This window comes from Gymnoscopelus braueri (assembly GCF_963280865.1).
Source record: "Gymnoscopelus braueri genome assembly, chromosome: 4".
In the NCBI taxonomy this organism is placed as follows: Eukaryota; Metazoa; Chordata; class Actinopteri; order Myctophiformes; family Myctophidae; genus Gymnoscopelus; species Gymnoscopelus braueri.
The window spans coordinates 5,669,865-5,694,330 of NC_137605.1; the positions used below are offsets into that span (position 1 = coordinate 5,669,865).

The following is a 24,466-nucleotide window of genomic DNA, read 5'->3' on the forward strand; positions in this document are numbered from 1 at the left end:
GATAGTTAGGAACCAAATGGACCCTTATGGGTCTGTAACTCTTGAGAGTTAGTTTAACATTGATTTTACAATATAAATTGGGGTCCCAGAGATAGAAATGCCATTAAATGGGGGTCCGTAGACTAATGCATGTCAAACTGGGGGGTCCTTGAAATTAAAATGATTGGAAATCACTGCTAGAGCCGTAAAAATCTTCTCTTATGGGGGTCCATGGCATATCTTTTCGAATGGGGGTCCGTGGTCTAATGAGTGTCAAGTTGGGGGTCCTTGACATGAAAACGTTTGAGAACCACTGCTCTAGTTTTTTCTGTGACTCACGAGAAGAGGTGGACGGAGTCACACTTCTCCTTGATGAAGTCCCTCCTGTACTTCATGAACTCCTTCAGGGTCACCATGGGGTCGTCGTCGATGTTGAAGCGGTTGTCCGCCGCCCACGTCTCCATGGCGACCAGCACGATGCGCGTGTTGAGCTGCTCCTTGAAGATCTGTGAGGTCAAGCGGAAGAAGAAGAGGGTGTTCCTCACTGTTGTGCAGTGTTCTCTCCACCATTCCATACATGAATTGAATCTTGGATTATGTCGTTGTCTTGTCGCTTATTGTCTTGTGTGGGAAAACAGTATAAACAGTTGCCGTCGGTCAACTTTATTTGTTAGATTTGTTTTGTAAATTAACCCATTGAGACCTGGAACGCATCTGTGTCATTTTAGAATGCTTTAGCTATTCAAAAATAGCAGATATACATGCTCATAGCGTGGCACCGAGTGCCGTGCTATGAGCTTGTAGATCTACTATTTAAAAAAAAATGTTTAGGATTTAGATTTTTTTTTAAATCAGCCTCAGGTCTTAATGGGTTAATGCCCTACTTCATCATACAAGAGTGTCACAAAAGTTGTGAAAATAGCCGATCTACAAGCTCACAATGCGTCGCATTGTGAGCTTGAAGATCGGATATTTTTACTATTTTATGTTTAAAAAAATAAAAATAAAAAAAGTAATGATTTTGGACGTACAAGGTTCTCATCCGACAGCAACGATATGCAACGATATATACTTTCTATCCATTGAGAATATCCCTGTCTGTTTGAGGTGGACGAGACTACTGAGAATCATAACAAACCTTGGGTACAGATGCAGATTCTCTGTCCTCATATTTGGAAGCCTGGGCCATGTATATTAGCTGACCACGAGTGGCCTGACAATCGCTGGCATGACAAAAAGCAACGCTAAACAACTTGCTAAATATTGCTCTGTTTCAGCTGTTATAGGCAGTTTGTCTGTGTGGAGGAGAAGGTGCCATGTGTATCCTTAGGGACCAATGTGAACTATCAACCCTGTTATATTTGTTTCCCTGTACATTAATTTTAATTTGTGGATTCAAATAAAGAATAAAAATGTGTGTGTGCGTGCGCGTGTGTGTGTGTGTGTGTGTGTGTGTGTGTGTGTTTGAACAGTCAAAGGTCCCCGCCTGCTGAAGGGCATCGTGGAGACACATGCCACCTTCACTGACCATGTCGGTTCAGATGAGATGGAAATCTTTGAGGCGCGCACAGCCACAAGTGCACGCACCTACGCATGCATGCACGCACACACACACCACACATGCACAGCTCACAACGAGCGTTTAGGTCGGCTATTTTCACTATGCGACAGCATTGTGCGGTAGACGTACTTTTTTACGTATATAAAATGTACTTAAAGTACCAAAAGTAAAATGCGACGCGTTGTGAGCTTGTAGATCGGCTATTTTCAAATAGCCTATGTATATAATAGGGCTAAAGTGGTTAATGTATGTTTTATAATATAATAATGTATATCTGCAAAGTTACTAGTAACTAAAGTTTTCAAATAATTGTAGTGGAGTAAAAGTACAATATCTGCCTCTGAGATGTAGTGGTATTAGGCCTATTGAAAATGGGAAATACTCCTCAAAAGTGTACTTAAGTACAGTACTTGAGTAAATGTACTCAGTTGCTTTACACCACTGCAATTAAGGACAGTATGAATGGGCTAAGATAACATCCACTCAATGACATGTATTCATACGTGATCAAATTGCTCGTACAGAGTACTATTACTACTGGGAGCAGGAGTATTTCCAGCTCTAGCCTCTCTGTCATCGTGAATTCACCCTCTGTGTCTTGGCAGCTCCCTGCAGAAGCAGCAGCAGCAGCAGCCAGACAGAGCTACTCCTCCTGCATGGAGATCAATGCATTCGTTTCCAAATAGCAACACGTTTCATATGATCTCTCCTCTTCAAGGACGGCGAAAAAACCCAGCGTGACCCCATTTCCTGTTTCGCCGGCCTATCGCCTTACAGCCGTGACCCTGCGTCCTACTGTATCACATTTCAGCTGCACAGCAGACACATTTGCAGGGGTGGACAGTAACTAAGTACATTTACTTGAGTACAGTACTTGAGCCCATTTTTGGATTTTTTTCTTCTTTTTTTTCCAAACAGCTGACTTTCACTCCGCTACATTTCAAATAGAAATATTGTACTTTTGACTCCAGTACATTTCTAGAATGGGACTCTTGAGACCCAAACTTGCAAAAATATATTATGAATTAACCCTATTTCAAATATAGTGAAAATAGCCGATCTACAAAATCACAACGCATCGCTTGCTGAGCTTGTAGATTCGCTATTTTCCGAAAATGTCTGAAAATGTCTGAAAATGTCTGAAAATGTCTGAAAATGTCTGAAAATGTCTGTCAATCTACAAGCTCACAACGCATCGCATGTGACACGTTGTGAACTTGCAGATCTGCTATTTTCGAAAAATGTCCTTTTGAATACTTTGAGTATTTACTTAAGTATACACTTTGTCCAACACTGCATATTTGTTGGGATCCTACATCACTTACTGTCTCGGTCACTTCCAACCCCCAATCAAAATGATCAAGTGGATTATGGGTAAGGGTTTTGGACAGTGGGTTCGGTCAAAAGGAGGAAATCAGTGCACGTGTGCGTGCACGCAGCCACGGTTTACATAAGCGCCCTGCGGTGGATGGATGGTGTTCTTACCATGTCAGCCATATTGACCACCGACTTAGCATAGTTATTGGTCTGTCCAACAGAGAGACGATGCTTCTTGTACTGCAGATGGAGGGCGGAGAGAGAGAGAGAGAGAGAGAGAGAGAGAGAGAGAGAGAGGGAAGGAAGGAGAGAGAGAGAGAGAGAGAGAGAGAGAGAGAGAGAATAGATTAAACTTAGCACAATCATTTAGAGGGAGTGCAACACTGTCAACTATGCCAAGAAGGAAAGTAACAAATATATGTTGCTCACCATCAGATGGTCGTTGATGACCATCAGCTCAATGTATTTGGTCTCATCTGCAACGCTACGAGGCACACGACGAGCCTGCACACACACACACACACACACACACACACACACACACACACACACACACACACACACACACACACACAGTCAACTTTAACACACTAAAAACGCAGACAGACAGACAGACAGACAGACAGACAGACAGACAGACAGACAGACAGACAGACAGACAGACAGACAGACAGACAGACAGACAGACAGACAGATAGATAGATAGATAGATAGATAGATAGATAGATCTGGTCCTATGTGCAGTGGTGTAAAGTATATTTACTCAAGTACTGTATTTAAGTACAATTTTGAGGTATTTGTACTTTACTTTACGTGACTATTTCCAATTTCCAATACTTTACCTTCTACTCCACTACATCTCAGAGGCAAATATTGTAGCCTACTTTTACTCCACTACAACTATTTGAAAACTTTAGTTACGAGTTGATAATTATTACAAAACATACATTAACCACTTCAGCCCTATATACATTTCGGCCATTTGAAAATAGCCGATTTTTATACATTTGAAAACTGGGTAATAGAATATTCTGCATAAATGAGTACTTTTACTTTTGGTACTTTAAGTACATTTTGATGCCAATACTTCTGTACTTTTACACAAGTACATTTTGAATTCTAGACTTCCATTTGTAACAGAGTCTATTTCTATATTGCAGTATTGATACTTTTACTTAAGTACATTTTCCACCAATGCCTATGTGTAACTTCAAAGGTCTTGTGAGAAATGCAATGTCATCCTATTGTAAACCTTTACTGCGTAGAGTTAGGACAAGTTGGACAACAGTGAAGGTACCTGAGCATGAACCAACGTGTGTGTGTGTGTGTGTTTCTTTGGAAGAAGGCAGAGAATAAAGCCTCCATTCTTATACGTCTTATATGAATATTTCATGAAGAGAGAGAGAGAGAGAGAGAGAGAGAGAGACAATCTTCCGTACATGTCTTTTTAGTGTAAATAAAGCATGTGTGACCGAATTCAACGTGATAAACATGCTCCACACACACATAGCCTCGCGTAGCCAGACTATATCACTGTGTGGATATGAGTCTGGTGCTTCCATGAGGACGTTTTTTTTCCCAAGGGGCGGGATCAAAACAATGGCCCTCGACGCAATTGGTTAGACCTACCACCAACTACCAATTACAGTCTCCCATATTCGAATACTGGGCCCTGATTGGTTACCCACGTCTTCTGGAGCAGGAAATGGATTCTCTATGGAGCGGTGCCAGACCCAAATCGCAGAGTGCAATTTTATTTTGCACTCGCAGATTCGTCTGGTCCCAAGCTAACTCTCTCTCTCTCTCTCTCTCTCTCTCTCTCTCTCTCTCTCTCTCGTACCTGTCTCTTCTTTCTCCTGTGAATGACCTTTGACCCAGGAAATGGAGGGCTGGGGAATGGCGGCTCAGGGACGTCACCTGAAAAAAAACACAGTTTAAAAACTGTATTTACTCACAAAACACAAACACCTGCACACGTTGTGGACATGCTTCTGTACACATTTTCTTTGTATATCATTGTTGTTGGGTGGAAACCTTCAAAACGAAAATAGCAGATATACAAGCTCATAGCGCGGCACCGTGCCGCGCTATGAGCTTGTATATCTGCTATTTTTTTTTTTTTTTTTTTTTTTTAACTGTTAGGATTTAGAAAACATTTTTAAGAATCGCCTCAGGTCTTAAAGGGTTAAACTACTACTTGTTCTTTGGCTGGGGACCCACTGTAACCCCCTCAAGGGCCCCTATGTGTCCCCAGACCACACATTGAAAACCACTGAGGGAGAGTATCTCACTATGTATTGAGGATGTTGTCTAGTCCCTCCATCCACTAATAGAATATATAGTGGTTTCTCAAACGGTTTAATTTCAAGGACCCCCATAACTCTGAGACTGTACAAATGGAACCAAATGGACCCTTAAGGGTCTCAGAGTTACACACACACACCCGTAAGGGGCAGTGGTGTAAAGTAACTAAGTGCATTTACTCAAGTACTGTACTTAAGTACAATTTTTAGGTACTTTTACTTTACTGGAGTATTTCCAATTGTCTATACTTTTACTTCTACTCCACTACATCTCAGAGGCAAATATTGTACTTTTTACTCCACTACAATTATTTGAAAACTTTAGTTACTAGTTACTTTGCAGATATAAATAATTACATTATAAAACATACATTAATCACTTTAGCCTTATTTTATATATAGGCTATTTGAAAATAGCCAATCTACAAGCTCACAAAGCGTTGTGAGCTTGTAGATCTGCTATTTTCAAACAAATGTAGTACTTTTACTTTTGGTACTTTAAGTACATTTTGATACCAATACTTTTGTACTTTTACTCAAGTAAATAAAAACATCCGGAGTTCTACTTGTAACAGAGTACTTCTACATTGCGGTATTGATACTTTTACTTAAGTAAAATATTTGAGTACTTTTTCCACCACTGGTAAGGGGTCATTTGGAACCCCCTCAAGGAACCATGATGGTCCCTGGACCCTGGACACTTTGAGACCCACTGCAACTTCTCTTACCATTGTGGATGTTGTCTAGTCCCTCCTTCCCTGCAGATTTGTAGATCATGTGGATCTGCACATCTTGCTGAAACACACAAAAGAGAAGCCAGTTGTTTAATCATGGATTCAATACACACAAGAGCAACACAACTAGATATTCCAGTTAATTAAACATGATAATTGAACATCATTACACACACAGCTTAGCTCGGACCTGTTATAGCAAGTACTGGGACCAGTTCACTTTGTACATTGAACATCCGGTCTATAGCGGATACGGAAATGGTCCATGTGCATACGTGTATGTGTGAGTGGAAATGGCCGGATACAGTAGGCGGGCTCTAGCCCCAGATATCAGCACTGAACACTGAATAGAAACCAGGCTTTTTCCGCAGCCTGTGAGGCAAAGTTATGGGGAACCTTTTGCCCTTAACTTTTTAAAAGGCATGAGAGATATGAATTGACTTCCATACATTTGTATGAATTCATGTAGGATTGTATAGCTTGATAATATTGTTACAAATATCTTAACCATAGTTCTGACAATGCCATCTGACTCATACTGAGCTCTGGCTTGTAATATTCAATCTGCCAAAGCTAATAATAATAATAATAATAATGTATAATAATAATAATAATAATAATAATAATAATAATTGTAATAATTGCAATAATAGTAATGTCAAGGCCATGTGTACTTTAAAATTGATAGAAAGGCACTTTTACTGTACATGCTTTTACTATCTCGTTATAAAAAAAAAGAAGTGCCTGAAAAGAAAATACAAGGCAAAAATACACCCTGTACTTTGCAGCGTTGCCATGTCTGCTTGTTATAAACGACTTTCGTAGTTGTGGGTCCCAGTTTTTTTTTTGGCTTGTTTCTTATAATATAATAATATGAAAAATATTCAAAATGTTTCACGTTTTTTCAAGATTTGTTTTTGCAGATCTAAGCTCTGCTATTTTCAAATATCCGACGCTCATGTAGCCTAGTCCATTGGTTCTCAAAGTGGGGTCCGGGGACCCCCAGGGGTCCTTGAGGGAGTTCCAGGGGGTCCCCAGCTAAATGATGGATAGTTAGGAGGAGCCAAATGGACCCTATATGGGTCTGTAACTCTGAGAGTGTACAAATGGAACCAAATGGACCCTAACGGGTCCATTTGGTTCCATTTGTACACTCTCAGAGTTAAATTAACATTGATTTTACAATATAAATTGGGGTCCCAGAGATATAAATGCCATTAAATGGGGGTCCGTAGCCCTAATGCATGTCAAACTAGGGGTCCTTGAAATTAAAATGGTTGAGAAATCACTGCTAGAGCCATAAAAAAATCTTCTCTTATGGGGGTCCTTGGCATATCTTTTCAAATGGGGGTCCGCGGGCTAATAAGTGTCAATTTGGGGGTCCTTGACATGAAAAAGTTTGAGAACCACTGGCCTAGTCGCTTCTTTGGGGCTTGTTTTCATTGGCCTAGTTGCTTGTTTCTCTCGCAAAATCTGGCAACACTGCTAGTTTGTACTGTAGGCGCCAGAGAGAGGAAGTTGGAAGAAGAAGAAGAGAGACACACAAGCAGCTGATAATGTCACCGTAACTTCGCCTTAAACACGTTAAACCCGCTATAAACACACGGTAAGGACTTTAAAGTGAACTTTTATCAACGGGCCTGTCTTATTGTCTTCTATCTCTGAGTTTGAGCTTTAGAAACTGACTGAGTCACAACGAACAACAGGTTGATGCTAATGCTAACAGGCTAACGGCCACTATAGTTAATGAGTGTTTACATTAAGACACGCTTCCATGAGCGCCCAGCGAGAAGAACTGATCTACAAGCAGTGGTGGAAAGTAACTAAGTACATTTACTTAAGTACTGTACTTAAGTACAATTTTGAGGTATTTGTACTTTACTTGAGTATTTCCAATTTCCAATATTTTTACTTCTACTCCACTACATCTCAGAGGCAAATATTGTACTTTTACTCCACTACAATTATTTGAAAACTTTAGTTACTAGTTACTTTTCAGATACAAACTATGATATAATGAAACATACATTAACCACTTTAGCCCTATTTTATACACAGGCTATTTGAAAATAGCAGATCTACAAGCTCACAACGCGTCGCATCGCGACGCGTTGTGAGCTTGTAGATCGGCTATTTTCAAATATTTAGTACTTTTACTTTTGGTACTTTAAGTACATTTTGATGCCAATACTTTTGTACTTTTACTCAAGTACATTTTTTATTCTGGAATTTTACTTGTAACAGAGTATTTTTATATTGCAGTATTGGTACTTTTACTTAAGTAAAGAATTTTAGTACTTTTTCCACCACTGTCTACAAGTTAACAACTGCGATGCCAAGCCTGTTGATCGTACGAGTATAAAGACCACAGATGAGGAAGAGAGAGACATAGATATTAAATATCAGCCAAACATTATGTTTACTTCACTGTGTGTCTGTCTGTCTGTTTGTTTGTTTGATTGATTGAATACTATACTTTAAACGTTTGCAAATAGTACATAGTGGTGCATCAGATTATACAGTGATGCTGCTAAAAGGATAACACAAAAAGCCCTGAGGGCTTGTTTACATTGTGGTCCTGTGTATTCAATTCATCAAGTTATGCCAAGGTGGTGACCGTCCAAGATTCAACTCGTTTCCCTCATATCTGTCTACCTTTGGGACATTTATTTATTGGGACGTTATTTAATTGTTTCGCTACCTCAATAATCTCTGTCTCACACACACACACACACACACACACACACACACACACACACACACACACACTGATTTGCAGGGCATGTGGCTGTATATTTCTGACACATAATATACTAATAGCTGCAGAGTTATGTTCCAGTACACCTGTTATTAACCACTTAAAACCCAATGCACTTCATTGGCCAGGGTCCCCCAGGGGTCTATAGCCTACTACTTGGCCCTTTTCCCTCTACACCAAATCTCTTTGGCAAAAAAAATAGCCGATCTGCTTGTAGACCTGCTGTTTTTCGGAGATTGTTTGCCTAACATGACATGCCCGGTATAGTACTAGGGATGCTAATTAAGACCTGACACGCATCTGTGTCACTTTTTAGATTTGAGTTAAAAACGCATTCAAAAATAGCAGATATACAAGCTCGTAGTGCCGCGCTACATTCATATATTTATATTCCTTTTAAAGCGAACATTTTTAACTCAAATATTTGCTTCTTGGGGGTCCCTGGAACAACATATTATGAGATGGGGGTCCGCGGACAAATGCATATCATTTTGGGAGTCCTTGACATGAAAAAGTTTGAGCACCACTGATATAGAAACAATAGGTTTTTCAGAAAACTGTTGGGATTTAGAAGACATTTGTAGAATCGGCTTCAGGTCTCACCCATTAAGACCTGGAACACATCTGTGTCACTTTAGATTTCTTTGGCTATTCAAAAATAGCAGATATACAAGCTCATAGCGCGGCACCGAGTGCCGCGCTATGAGCTTGTAGATCTGTTATTTTTGAAAACTTGAAATCATTTTTTTATTTTTTCCCCAAAAACTGTTAGGATTTAGAATGTTTGAATTGAATGAATCGCCTCAGGTCTTAATGGGTTAATGGGATAAGCCCCTCAGTGACATGATGTCTCTATGCGTGTGGTTCAATAGTTGATTGTGGTGTGGTGGTGTACTGTAGTGCATGTGTGGCTGTAGCTGCTCATTGTGGTGTGCATGGACGGCCCGGTACGCAGTATGCAGTGCTGACATGAGAGCATTGTTTGTGCAGGACGGCAGAGCAGATATTAGGTCAGCTATACTGTGTTGAATAGACAGGCCTGTATGTGGGGGGATGTCTATATATCTGGGCCAGTACGTGACACAGTTATAGTTAGTTAACTTCAGTAGTAATGGGGCCATACTCTGTTTACAGTACAGCTTTTTGTAATTAGAGTAGGTTAGGAGTATATTACTCTCTCCATGCAACGTCATGCACAGATCAGCGTCTAGCCTCACAGGCCAGGTCTACTGCTAACTGACCACGTATGTACACTCATCTCTCCACATTATACATGTTATGTCCTTTAAAGCTGAGAGGGAGACGGTGTGGCAGAGACAGACAGTAGGGAAGCTGAGAGACAGACAATGTATAGGAGAGACAGACAGTAGGAAAGCTGAGAGGGAGACAGCGTAGGAGAAACAGACAGTAGGAAAGCTGAGGGAGACAGTGTGGCAGAGACAGACAGTAGGAAAGCTGAGAGGGAGACAGTGAAGGAGAGAGAGATGGTAGGAAAGCTGAGAGGGAGACAGTGTAGGAGAGAGAGACAGTAGATAAGCTGAGAGGGAGACAGTGTAGGAGAAACAGACAGTAGGAAAGCTGAGAGGGAGACAGTGTAGGAGAGAGAGACAGTAGATAAGCTGAGAGGGAGACAGTGTAGGAGAGACAGACAGTAGGAAAGCTGAGAGGGAGACAGTGTAGGAGAGAGAGACAGTAGATAAGCTGAGAGGGAGACAGTGTAGGAGAGACAGACAGTAGGAAAGCTGAGAGGGAGACAGTGTGGCAGAGACAGACAGTAGGAAAGCTGAGAGGGAGACAGTGTAGGAGAGAGAGACAGTAGATAAGCTGAGAGGGAGACAGTGTAGGAGAGACAGACAGTAGGAAAGCTGAGAGGGAGACAGTGTGGCAGAGACAGACAGTAGGAAAGCTGAGAGGGAGACAGCGTAGGAGAGAGAGATGGTAGGAAAGCTGAGAGGGAGACAGTGTGGCAGAGACAGACAGTAGGAAAGCTGAGAGGGAGACAGTGTAGGAGAGAGAGATGGTAGGAAAGCTGAGAGGGAGACAGTGTGGCAGAGACAGACAGTAGGAAAGCTGAGAGGGAGACAGCGTAGGAGAGAGAGATGGTAGGAAAGCTGAGGGAGACAGTGTGGCAGAGACAGACAGTAGGAAAGCTGAGAGGGAGACAGTGTAGGAGAGAGAGATGGTAGGAAAGCTGAGAGGGAGACAGTGTAGGAGAGAGAGACAGTAGATAAGCTGAGAGGGAGACAGTGTAGGAGAAACAGACAGTAGGAAAGCTGAGAGGGAGACAGTGTAGGAGAGAGAGACAGTAGATAAGCTGAGAGGGAGACAGTGTAGGAGAGACAGACAGTAGGAAAGCTGAGAGGGAGACAGTGTAGGAGAGAGAGACAGTAGATAAGCTGAGAGGGAGACAGTGTAGGAGAGACAGACAGTAGGAAAGCTGAGAGGGAGACAGTGTGGCAGAGACAGACAGTAGGAAAGCTGAGAGGGAGACAGTGTAGGAGAGAGAGACAGTAGATAAGCTGAGAGGGAGACAGTGTAGGAGAGACAGACAGTAGGAAAGCTGAGAGGGAGACAGTGTGGCAGAGACAGACAGTAGGAAAGCTGAGAGGGAGACAGCGTAGGAGAGAGAGATGGTAGGAAAGCTGAGAGGGAGACAGTGTGGCAGAGACAGACAGTAGGAAAGCTGAGAGGGAGGCAGTGTAGGAGAGAGAGATGGTAGGAAAGCTGAGAGGGAGACAGTGTGGCAGAGACAGACAGTAGGAAAGCTGAGAGGGAGACAGCGTAGGAGAGAGAGATGGTAGGAAAGCTGAGAGGGAGACAGTGTAGGAGAGACAGACAGTAGGAAAGCTGAGAGGGAGACAGTGTAGGAGAGACAGATAGGAGGAAAGCTGAGAGGGAGACAGTGTAGGAGAGACAGATAGGAGGAAAGCTGAAAGGGAGACAGCGTAGGAGAGACAGACAGGAGGAAAGCTGAGAGACAGACAGCGTAGGAGAGACAGACAGTAGGAAAGCTGAGAGGGAGACAGTGTAGGAGAGACAGATAGGAGGAAAGCTGAAAGGGAGACAGCGTAGGAGAGACAGACAGGAGGAAAGCTGAGAGGGAGACAGTGTAGGAGAGACAGACAGGAGGAAAGCTGAGAGACAGACAGCGTAGGAGAAACAGACATTAGGAAAGCTGAGAGGGAGACAGTGTATGACAGACGTGAGTGTTGACCACAGGCTCATTTAATCTCTCCTCTCTTGTCTCAAGGTTCTTCAGTGATCTCACTTCCTGCCCGGGGGGGGGAAGGGCAGCCATGTCGTGTCGGGACATCCACGCCACCAACGCCTTCTCCTTCATCCTCGCCCTGGTGGCCGTGGGCGGGATCGGCGTGGCCACGTTCATCCCACAGTGGCGCGTGACGCGGCTGGTGACGTTCAACCGCAACGCCAAGAACGTCAGCGTGTACGACGGCCTGTGGGCCAAGTGTGTCAAGCAGGACGGGTACTCAGGCTGCTACTTCTACGACTCAGAGGTAACTCCATTCATACTGAGGGTTATGCTGTATGAGAGAGAGTACATCTACTGTACCTCACCAAAGGCAGCGACATACTGTAGGTGCATTAATAACCTGAAACGTTGACCTGAAACGCATCTGTGTCACTTTAGATTTCTTTGGCTATTCAAAAATAGTGCCGCGCTATGAGCTTGTAGATCTGCTATTTTAGAAAAATTGTGAAAAAAAAATATATATATTTTGTTTTCAAAAAACTGTTAGGATTTAGAAGAAAACATTTTTAATTGGCCTCAGGCCTTAATGGGTTAAAGGGATAGTTCACCCCCAAAATGACTTTTTTCCTTTAGTCACCCCATGGAGACTTGAATTCATGGAGATTTTTTTCGTTTTTGTCGCATTCCTAAGCCAATAATTTGATGACCGGCTTGCAGCTCCGGTAGGAGACACGAAGAGTCTCCTTTGTGTCTCCTACCGGAACCGCTGCCTACCGGTCCGCTGGTCATCAAATGATTGGCTTAGGAATGTGACAAAAACAATATCCATGAATTCAAGTCTCTTTTTTTTTTTTTTTGGATGAACTAACCCTTTAAGTCTATTTTATGCTCCATGGTATCATTGTTGCCTGAGGAAGAGTTATCATACTCGAAACACGTTGCTGAGTAGTCTGCATGTTTTAAGGCAAGTTTGTTCTTTTGCCTAAACAAAATAGTTAGCTGTTTGAAGGCATTAAAACTATGTTTGCATTATACAGTGGTGTCCCTCCTCTGTTGATCTTTTTTTATACTCCATTGCATGTGAGTGTATCTTCAAGCTAATAATCATTAAGATTTACAGTATTTCCTACCTGGGAATTGAATCAGGGTAAAAAGGTCTACCGCAGAGTCAAAACGGAATCCCTGCTTGTCATGGGAACTGGGAAGACAATGGACTTATGCTCTTTGGGCAGACTTATTTGTAGGGCTGGGCTATATGGATGGAATCAAATATTACAATAAAATCCTTCACCCCCCCCCCCTATTTTTTAACACTAGCTATTTTGTGGGAAAAATGATCAGTATTATGGCTTAAGTGATTAACACCTGAAAAAGACAACGCTTTTATGCCATATCACAATATTATGCGATGCAAAATCCCAGACTATATCTAGTCTCCTGTCATGATATCAATATAATATTGATATATTTGCCCAGCCCTGAACACGCAATACTTAAATGTCTCAATAGAAGAGCAGGGAGACCTCATCCAACCACTGCACATACTTATATCCTATTAACCCATTTAGACCGGGAAAGAATCTTGTGTCATTTTTAGACCATTCAAAAGAATAGCAGATTTACTACTGTAGCTCATGAGCTTGAAAATCTGAGAATTGTATTATTTTTTTTAATCGTAAAAATGTGTGCAAATCTTTAAATATATATATATTTTTTAAAGCGAACATTTGGAAAATATGTTCCAGGGACCTCCAGGAGCAAAGATTTACAAATGTTTACAAATGTTACAAATGTTTGTTTAAAAAAGATATATATATATTCAAAGATTTGCACACATTTTCACGATTAAAAAAAAATAAAGAGCAGATCTACCTTGAGCTTGTATATCTGCTATTTTTGAATAGCCAAAGAAATCAAAAAAATGACACGAGATGCGTCCCGTCCCCGGACTGAATGGGTTAACATACTCTACCATACAATCAGCTAAATAAACTTTTATCCATTAACACATTGCGTGCCAATCGTGTAGATCTACGCGAACCTAAATAATTGCGCAGCGTGCCAGTCGCGTAGATCTACGCGAAGTGGTTTTTTTTTTCTTTTTTTCTCAGGTTCACATTTCATTGTAGGCCTCGTTCGCCACGACACATTTCATTGTAGCACACCCGGAAACTGAATTATCCATATCCGGAGATTTTCGTTCCCATCCGCCTCCACTCTAAAGCGGAAACTAAATCTCCATTTTCTCGGTTGTTGTTTTTCTCATCGCTGATCGCTGTTTTAACATAAACCGCTGTAGCTTCAAAATGGCCGATCGCCGATCGAAACGGTCTTCTCTGGGCGTCTCACACAGCTACCCTGTGTGTCTACAAACAGTTGAACGCGCGATTTTAAGGTATTTAGCGAGGTCTGTGGCGACGTGAAAAAAACAACAATAAATCGCTGGCACTGGTGAGTACATTATGATATTAAACTCTGGCATGGAATGTGTTCAAATAAGTTCAAAGTTCCTCTCCTCCTCTGTCGTTGCAGTGGTATTCTAAAGTGGACCAGCTGGACCTGCGTCTGCTGCAGTTCTGTCTGCCCACGGCCCTGCTGTTCGGCGGCGTGGCGTTGCTGCTCTGCATGTCGGGCATGTGCAAGACGTGCTGCTGCTCCGACAAGCCCGAGCCCGACATCAAGACGGCGCGCTGCCTGGTCAACAGCTCAGGCTGCCACCTAGTGGCCGGGTCCTTCCTCTTCCTGGGCGGGGCCATAGGCCTGGCCCCCTCCGTCTGGTTCCTGTTCCGCACCAAGGAGCTGAACGCCAGGTATAAACGGCTGCAGCTCTCCATTAGCTTGTTAGCGATTATTTTATTTTATTTATGGAGAAGCACGTTTGTTTTTATATATATATTTTTTTATGTCACTGAGTTGATTTATGAAGAAAAAGAATAAACCCGCACACTCATCTGCTCCAATGTAATTTAAAGGAGGAGTTCACCCAAAAAATGACTTATTTTCTATCAATTGCACACCCTATGAAGCCTTGAATCTATGGATTATTTTTAGTTTTTGTCGCATTCCTAAGCTAATAATTTGATTCCCGTCTCCTACCGGCTAATGTATCCGGTAGGAGACACAAAGTAGATTATTTGTGTCTCCTACCGGAAATACACACGGTCATCAAATTATTGTCTTAGGAATACCACAAAAACAAAAATAAATCTATGAAATCAAGGCTTCATGGGGTGTGTAATTGATTGAAAATAAGTAATTTTTTGGGTGAACTCCTCCTTTAATGACAACGTTTCGAGCCAAGGTTCTTCATCGAGATGTGTGTAATGAATTGATTAACCACGTAATCGTTATTTTTGTTCTAGTTAAAATAAAATAGCAGATCTACAAGCTCATAGCGCGGCACTCGGTGCCGTGCTATGAGCTTGTAGATCTGCTATTTTTTTTTTAAATCATGAAAATTTGTGCAAATCTTTGAATAAGTTTTTTTTTTTAAAGCGAACATTTGTAACTCAAATCTTTGCTTCTGGGGGGGGGTCCCTGGAACAACATATTCTACAAATGTTCGCTTTAAAAAAATATACAAGATCTACGGCACTCTGTGGCGCGCGCTATGAGCTTGTTTATCTGCTATTTTTTGGATAGCCAAAGAAATCTAGTAATGACAGAGATGCGTCCCCCAAGTTAACTCTTACCCTGCCAGAGTTTTTTCAGAACAGTCTGTAGCCTCTGCCAGGGTTTTGACCGATTTTGGTACCTTTTCGCATAGCCACAAAATATTTTTCTCAAGTATGATTGATCCCCAGAAAATTTCTAATCACAGATGAGATTCAGGTGTGGTTTCACAAATGTCAACGAGGTCAATTTGACCTTGTTGTCATGTGTTGTTTGATGTTTGAAAATAGCTCAAAACCAGTGGGTTTCAAACCAAAAAACATTGTGAATTGTTTGTCCGTTTCAATTTTAACATTGAAGTGGATGGAGCAGCAAATCTTTGGAAATTGTTATCTCCTTATTCGTTTGGAATATCGAAAAGGTGTCAATACTAAATAATTAGAGAATCTTTTTAGAATTTAAAAAAAAAAAAAAAAAAAAAAAAATTCTTTTTTTTTTCAAGACGTTTTTAAACGTCTTTGGCAGGCAACAGCTAATTTCTCAAAGACGTTTATAAACGTCTTTGGCAGTTATAGAGTTAAATGGGTTAACTATACATTTTTTGAAAACTTTCGAAGCTTTTCGCCCAAATTAGAGATTATTAGTCGGTTATCTAACAAAAGTATGGATCCCCGCTGCACCCCCTTAACTCCAGGTACGGCCCCATCTTCTCGGACGGCTTCGCCCCCTACGTGGCCATCGGCTGCGCCGGCGGGCTCATGCTCGCCGCCCTGCTGATGTTCATGTGGTACTGCATGTGCAAGAAGCTGCCGTCGCCCTTCTGGCTGCCCCTGCCCTCCTCCCCGTCCTGCCAGCCCCTCACGGCCAACGGCTACCCGCCCTCCTCCCCGACGGGCTACGGGCCCCCCCAGCCCTTCCTCCCCACCGTGATGGAGGCCCAGCCCTACTCCCAGCAGGCCTACGCCCAGAGCGTGGTGATGGCGGCGCCCGTCCCTGGCCCCGCCCCCGCCCCCATGCCCCCTCAGGTAAGGCCCGGCAACAATTAACTGCATGACCGTCGCCAGCGATTTATTTTTTTGCATAATCACCCGAATCTTCTGTTGAAATATAGTGGTAATATAGGCTCTATGCACTAAGCAGCCATATTGAAAAGAAATTTGGGCCTCTTCTTACTTCCTTCACAGGTGTTACCAATGATACTAATGAAGGCTCTGTTCCATTCTTGGTCAAACAGAGTCAGGGTGCTGATGTTGTGTCATGTTGGCTCACTGGAAACACTCTGCTACACCAGTGGGTCTCAAAGTGTGGTCCAGGGACCCTCATGGTTCCTTGAGGGGGTTTCCAAATGGCCCCTTACGGGCAGTGGTGGAAAAAGTACTCAAATTCTTTACTTAAGTAAAAGTACAAATACTGCAATAAAGAAATACTCTGTTACAAGTAAAAGTCCAGAAATCCAAATTTGCTTGAGTAAAAGTACAAAAGTATTGGCATCAAAATGTACTTAAAGTACCAAAAGTAAAAGTACTAAAATAGCAGATCTACAAGCTCTCAACGCGACGCGTTGAGAGCTTGTAGATCTGCTATTTTCAAACAGCCTAGGTATAAAATAGGGCTAAAGTGGTTAATGTATGTTTCATTATATCATAGTTTATATCTGAAAAGTAACTAGTAACTAAAGTTTTCAATTGATTGTAGTGGAGTAAAAGTACAATATTTGCCTCTGAGATGTAGTGGCGTAGAAGTAAAAGTATTGGAAATTGGAAATACTCAAGTAAAGTACAAATACCTCAAAATTGTACTTAAGTACAGTACTTAAGTAAATGTACTTAGTTACTTTCCACCACTGCTTACGGGTGTGTAACTCTGAGAGTACACATGCGGGTCCATTTGGTTCCATTAGTACACTGTCAAAGTTATGGGAGTCCTTGAAATGAAAAGGTTTGAGAACCACTGTGCTACACTAAATGGAACAGAGCCTTCATTAGAATCATTGGTAACACCTGTGAAGGAAGTAAGGAAGAGGCCCAACTTCTTTCCAATATGACTGCTGTGCATAGAGCCTATAGCCGATCTACAAGCTCAAGCAATGTGATGCATTGTGAGCTTGTAGATCAGCTATTTACTTTTTTTTAAAAGACATTTTAAAGTTTTAAACACAATAATTGGATTGTTTTGCCCCATTGTACATTATTTATTTTGATTATTTGTCGTGTGTGTGTATATTTAAGTTATCTATCATATCTGCCCTGTGCAGTACTTCTCTAAAAAGTCAAACCGAAAAGTAATCTTAATTTTTATATTTAGTTTTTGTAATGCCAAAAACATAATGAAATCATGTAATCGCAATTTATTTGTACAACATTTAATCGTCAACTGAAAAAACGTCACGTTCCTCAGGTCTACATGTCCCAGATGTCGGTCCCGGACGGCTACGGGTCGGAGGTCGGAGGGACCCAGGTGTACAGCTACGCGCCGTCACAGGGCTACGCTCCGTCCCAGGGCTACGCTCCGTCACAGGGCTACGCTCCCTCTCAGAGCTACGCGCCGTCCCAGGGCTACGCCTCCAGCTACGTGGGCGGCGGGCCCCGCTACTCCACCCGCTCGCGCATGTCCGCAATCGAGATCGACATCCCTGTCCTCACGCAGCAACATTAACCCTATTAAGGCCTGATGTTCCCATTCTACAAAATGTCTTCTAAATCCAGTTTTTTGGGAAAAAAAACGTATGTTGCTAATATCAGTGGTGCTCACACTTTTTTCATGTCAAGGACCACCCAAAAATGATATGTATTTGGCCGCGGACCCCTCATCTCAAAATATTTTGTTCCAGGGACCCCCCCAGAAGCAAAGATTTGATTTACAAATGTTCTACAAAAAGATATATCGCGGTTTAATTTTTTTTGCAGATCTACAAGGTCACGTTGTAGGTCGGCTATTTTCGCCGAAGACATTTTGGTGCGTGTAGAGGGCGGGGAAAATGTGGGTGCCTATTCTAACACAGAGCCCTGGGGGACCCCGGTCAACTAAGTACATTTAAGTTTAACAACTAAGTTTTTAAGTGGTTAAACACAGACAGCTGCCTCAGCAAGGCTGGAGCCTGCTGTCCATTTCCAGAACCCTCCGTTCATTAACGCACACGTGATGGATGGAATCTAATGGCCTGAGTGTTAGACAAAGAGGCACAGCCACCAGCACACACACACACACACACACACACACACACACACACACGCATACATGCACACTAGAGCCCGGCCGATGCTAGGTTTTGGGGTAAAAAATGTACAAATAATGGCCGATATATATCGGCCAAACCAATATATCGGTCAGGCTTTTATGTTATAACACGGCTATCGTAGAAGTTCATGAAGGAATGCTCACAGTTCAGTGAGATTTAACACCTACATATGAAGGATTCATTAACACAGATGGTGTACAAATGAACCAAGGGTCTATTTGGTTCCAATTGTACACTATTTGATTTAAATATTGTAGATTTTTAATGTGAAACGTATTTTTTTCCCCCCATATCACATACGCATTAACACTACTAAAATATGTACGTCTTCTATCCTATCTTTTGGACTGACTATGTTTTTGCCAGGACAGGATATGAACATTTGCCATAATTATGTATATCTGTAAATGCTCACCACTTCTATAGGCTAACACACTACATATTATTTACATTTTAGTATGTGCACTTACTACTTTAGTATGTGAACAAGCGTTGATAAGTTACAATACTATTTCCCTGTCTAAGTTTCATATTGAACAAATCATACTCATACACACTAATGAATACTTTTTGCTTATATATACTGTATATGGTATATAGCCGTCTCTCTAGAGAAATAGCACTGCTGTAGCGTAACACTTGACTTTGATGAGATATGAACAAAGCTGTATTTTTATTCCTGGTTACTCGATATGTGATTTTGAAGGGACAACTACTAAGGTATCCGCCGGTGTCCTGTGTCTGTCTGTCATGGCTAATATTGGCACAGTTTGTAGTGTTTTGTCTTTGTAGTTATTTATAACGCACTAAACAAGTCTGATACTGGGCTGGGTTACATATGCCTTAATTGTTTTTTCGTGTGTTTTTTTTTTGACAGCCTTCATTATTTGCATAAGGTCTTCATCGTCTGTTCTATAACTGATGTTTATAGTGTATGTCCGAAATAATTTGACAGTGATGTCTAAAGTTTTTTAATGGCCTAAATTGAGACCAATATTTTTGTATTTCTTTTATTGTTACAGGAAGGGCGTGTTCCAGCCATGCATTTACTTCCAATAAAGCATGGTTGTTTTTTATTGTGATATCTGCTGATATAATGTTTCTTTAAGATGATGATCTTTACTGTAATGATGGGCACTTTCTGGTAGGACAAGAAAAGATGAATGACTTTGAAGTAGGGCTGCAACTATTCATTATTTTCTTAGCGATGATTCGTAATGACTTATGCGATTAACCACCTAAGCCCTGTTTTATACTTCATTGTAAACGTACAAGCTCACAACGTGTCAAATTGTGACGTGTGGTGAGCTTATAGATTGGCTATTTTAGCCGGGGTTTTTTTGGGGGGGGGGGGATTAAGAAACAAAGCAAAAGAAATAAATGTTTCCCCTCAATTCTGTTATTGGATTAAAATGTATTGTTTTAGTTTATTTAACTGTTGCAGCCCTACTTTTAAGCAGACCACACTTTATATGACACAATGATGTTGTTTAGGTTCATTAGAGAACTGTGATTGGTTTGTTGGTGTTCTAGTCGTGTTTATATAATCGTACCCATAAGGTCCAGACTAAAGGGCAGCTGCTTGAGGTGCTATTGATGTATTCATATCCTGATGTAGTTCATCCTTATCGAGAGTTTATGTTACTTATCAAATGATTATGGAGCATAAATTCCACTCAATGCTAGTAAAGGGCTGTTTATTATTACTGTGGAAGAATTATGTCATTCTTTTGTAATTACCGTCTTAAACCTTCTGCCAGTTTGGCAGCGAAGGTCCTTGCCTGGCAGAACTCCGCTTGTAATCGAGCCAAAATGAACCGCCTGTATAATTATGAAATTGCCTTTTGTACAGTTGTAGCAAAATCCCAGTAAACAAATGTCTCAACTCTTTTGCGCTTTTTAAGAGTTCTCTGTGCCAGCTCTAGTGAACCCAAACATAGTTATCATGATGTTCCCACGTAATATCAATGCAATTATCTCGCTGAAATCTCTTTCTGTACACTGGCCTTTTTTTCTACTTGTGTAAAACTTTTAATAAAACTTCACACAGATTTTTTATGGCGCCTTCTGTGTGCATCTGTTTCTATGCTGGGGTGAAGAACGTTTTGTTTTTGTGAATGACCGTCACTAAGTCCCTTAATAACCTGCTTGGTGGTAGGCCTAACAAAGAAAAGACTCCTTATGAATCAGCAGTCTGTGTGGTTATCACCGACTGTTACAGTAACTGAGTCATTCTACTGCAAATGCCACCCAGTCAAACCCTTAACAAACAGCAACACTTTAGAAGATGTAATTTATGCTTTTGCGTCTTTGACATATTGAGGTGAACCTTTCTTGCTCCTAAAATGGACAGCAGGTTGGAGTTTAGCGCTTAACTACGCGTTGCGACGTATTGTGAGCTTGGAAGAGATTTGGTTTAGAGTGAAAAAAGGACCCCCACGTATACACCGCTGGGGGTCCTGGTGTAGATTCGATCGGCCTTGTAAATGTGATTTAATTGGCACACAATACCATCGTACACCATTAGTCCACCGAAAAATAAGTCGCTCTTTGTATTTTTCTGTCTCAGAATGAACCCTTTGTGGAGTGAAAACATGAGCGTAAGCATGATCTGTGTACATCGCAACGATCCATAACAGTTTGTTACCTTATTTGACAGAAATATTTCCATGTTATTTTAGACCTGTTATTTCTGTTAAGTTTGCTTAAATTACATTTAATCGAAGAGGGGAGGGGAGTGAGTTTGAGGAAGAGGGTATACAGTGGAAGGGCGTCTTACTTGGACACCAAGGGCAGGCCTACATGTTTTATTGTCAATCCTTCTCATTTTGGTGCTTTTCCTTTTAGGGATGACAAAACCTCTTTGGGAGGCAACAAAAGTCCTCTATGCAGAAAGAACCCTGGATTTTGATTCTGGACATACATACACACACATGTATATACCTATATACCATCTTGTGGCAACTCATTTGTTTTGAGAGTTAAGAGGCCTACTTTCCTAGCTGAATCTATCCTCTGATATATATATATATATCCATTTATTTTGCATAGTGTTAAATCCAGCTTAGTGAAATAATGAAAATGGATTACTGGTAATTTCTTTTTTTCAGTAGCTTGCATCTATTACAGAGGCATAGCCCTCATGGGTTGACACTGTACGATCGGCTACTGCCTACTCTGTATAATATTCTAATTACACTGGACAGGACAATGACTTGGGTAAATAGTTACAACCACATAGACCTACTATACTGTACATTACAATGAACTACAGATTGTAATAATGAAACCACATGGCATGAAGAAAATAGCTAAAATAGCACATCTTCCAGCTCACAACGCATCGCATCTTGACACCTTGTGCGCTTGTAGATCGGCTATTTTCGCTATGCGACACTATTGGATGTTGACGTACGAAACAGGGCTAGCTTGGATTCCAGAACATGGCGGATTAGATGGCGTCGTTTCAAATCAGGGTTATGGCTCCGCTTTGTCGACGTGATTGATCGGTTAAAGAGTCGATCAATAAGCTGTCAGAGGACCATTCACCTGACATCGCTGAAATGCGACCAACCGATAATCAGTGGTGGAAAAAGTACTCGGATAGTTTACTTAAGTAAAAGTAGCAATACCACAACATAAAAATGCTCTGTTACAAGTAAAAGGCCTGTGTTCAAAATGTTACTTGAGTAAAAGTACAAAAGTATTGGCATCAAAATGTACTTAAAGTAACAAAAGTAAAAGTACTAAAATGTTTGAAAATAGCTGATCTACAAGCTCGAGCTTGTAGATCAGCTATTTTCCAATAGCCTATGTATAAAATATGGCTGAAGTGGTTAATGTATGTTTTATAATATAATAATTTATACCTGCAAAGTAACTAGTAACTAAAGTTTTCAAATAATTGTAGTGGAGTAAAAGTATAATATTTGCCTCTCAGATGTAGTGGTAAAAGAGTAGAAGTAAAAGTACTAGTATAGTATTGGAAATACTCCATTAAAGTAAAAAAATACCTCAAGTACAGTACTTGAGTAAATGTACTTAGTTACTTTTCACCACTGCCGAATAATTCATCCAAGCTGACTTCTAGCTCTCTGTAGAGGGAAACTGAGTCACATTTGGATGGCTGTCGCCTCTTTGTATATTGTAACAATGATTACACCAATGGCTCACATGTTGTTGTATTAACATGGAAGAGTAGGCTATCATACTCTAATTCTAGTCTAGGAAAAAATGTAATTATTGTCTGGCTACTATGATGTTAAAATCCAGGTGGGAAACGCTGTTTATAAGTGTGGCTTCAACAGAAATGACATGTACACTCACTTAGATATTGGCACTGATAGTGTATAGAGAACCGAAGTCTGACATCACTGCCACTAGAGGCCGCTCTGCCCATGAGTCACAGAGTTCATTCTTTCTATCAAGGCACATAAGAACTGTGTTCCAAAAATAAACAAATGAGCCTGGAGATGTTTCTCATATGGATATGAAGCATCAACCGATGTCGAAAAAGTAGCCTACTAATTTATCCAAACAATTCATCAATGTTCTCCAAACACAGATGTTATTAAATGTAACGCGATGCTAAGATGACCCTGTGGTATTTTCAATAGAAAAAAATACTTCTGGTGACCAAGGGAATTTGATACTCTATTGCAGTGTTGATTTATGACGAAAAATGTTCGTCGACTACCTTTTTTCACTGACGAAAACTAAATAAAAACTATAAGCTATGATGACTAAAACTAAGACTAAATACATTGACAATTTCGTCAACAAAACTAGACTAAAATGTTAAGGAGGGACTAGTGGAGAAGAGATCCAGTAGAACTAAAAGACAAATTTGGTTGCGCTTGGGCGCTCTGAAAATAGCAGATCTACAAGCTCACAACGCGTCGGAGCGGACGCGTTGTCCTTGTAGACTATTTTCAGCTATTTTCAAGTGTAAAATCAGCCATTAAGACGCCATCAAGGCATCGCCACAATACCTTTTAGTCGACTAAATCAACTGTAGTAGTCGACTATAATCTTATGATATTTAGTCTAACTAAAACTAGACAAAAACATTTCAGGTGACTAAAATATGACTAAACTATATGGAATTTTATTCAAAAGACTCTTGACTGAAACTAAATCAAAATTTGCTGTCAAAATCAACACTGCTCTAATGCCCTGGTGCTATTTTGAGGAACTGCAATCTGTGCTGCTTTATACAACTGAAGTTATCAACTGACTCATCCTTGTATACGTGGATAAAAGTCATAATCCTGAATTAAAATCATGAACTGATACAACTTTATAAGGATTATGGTTATGGTTACTTGTTTGCTTATATAATTTAATATGAGATACTTATATATATATCGGCACTGTCAGGTGTAAACCTTGCACGTCCAAAACTGTTACTTTTCAAAAGATCCCGTGTTCCAGTGGATCCAATCTTGTAGTTCTTATTTAGTCACAAGTTCTTGTTAATAGTTTTCATTGGTTCAATATTTATAAAACCCACAGACAGACTTAACCTCTTTAAACCTGGCCTCCCTATTTTGGACAACATTTGCTTCAAAAACACCTACAATTACTGCAGATCGTCTGTTTTCGTTACTATTGCGCGACACTGTCATTATGCGTGTAAAATAGGGCATTAAATTATGAAATAGAACAAGGTTTCTGCCTGACAGCTGTTCAGATCCACGCTGCAGAGATATATCTGCAATAGAGAAGAGAAAGCCTTCTCTATTGCAGTGAAG

At 40.9% G+C, this 24,466-nt stretch overlaps 3 protein-coding genes across 3 annotated transcripts in view; 2 read left to right on the top strand and 1 right to left on the bottom strand.

Annotated features, from left to right (window-relative positions):
* The window catches only part of hs1bp3 (HCLS1 binding protein 3), a 259,964-nt gene that overhangs the window by 225,352 nt on the left and 10,146 nt on the right, over positions 1–24,466 (top strand). The gene's annotated exons all lie outside the window — the stretch shown is intronic.
* The window catches only part of adam22 (ADAM metallopeptidase domain 22), a gene marked incomplete at its 5' end in the record, with an annotated part of 151,043 nt that overhangs the window by 49,437 nt on the left and 77,140 nt on the right, over positions 1–24,466 (bottom strand). The window contains 5 exons of the mRNA XM_080427209.1: positions 319–485; positions 3,026–3,097; positions 3,287–3,361; positions 4,698–4,774; positions 5,889–5,955. Of these exons, the coding sequence (XP_080283335.1) occupies positions 319–485; positions 3,026–3,097; positions 3,287–3,361; positions 4,698–4,774; positions 5,889–5,955 (458 nt within the window). The remainder of the gene's footprint in view (positions 1–318; positions 486–3,025; positions 3,098–3,286; positions 3,362–4,697; positions 4,775–5,888; positions 5,956–24,466) is intronic.
* cldn12 (claudin 12) lies at positions 7,398–19,701 on the top strand. Its single transcript, XM_080426380.1, has 5 exons — positions 7,398–7,500; positions 11,903–12,167; positions 14,396–14,673; positions 16,170–16,500; positions 17,873–19,701. The coding sequence occupies exons 2-5, from the start codon at positions 11,949–11,951 to the stop codon at positions 18,128–18,130; spliced, it is 1,086 nt and encodes a 361-aa protein (XP_080282506.1). The 5' UTR covers positions 7,398–7,500; positions 11,903–11,948; the 3' UTR covers positions 18,131–19,701.

Bases quoted from the DNA above. Each gene is read 5' to 3' on its own strand.
- cldn12 (XM_080426380.1), top strand. From the start codon at position 11,949: ATGTCGTGTCGGGACATCCACGCCACCAACGCCTTCTCCTTCATCCTC. The intron at 12,168-14,395 runs GTAACTCCATTC...CTGTCGTTGCAG, and splicing joins GCTACTTCTACGACTCAGAG to TGGTATTCTAAAGTGGACCA. The intron at 14,674-16,169 runs GTATAAACGGCT...CCTTAACTCCAG, and splicing joins ACCAAGGAGCTGAACGCCAG to GTACGGCCCCATCTTCTCGG.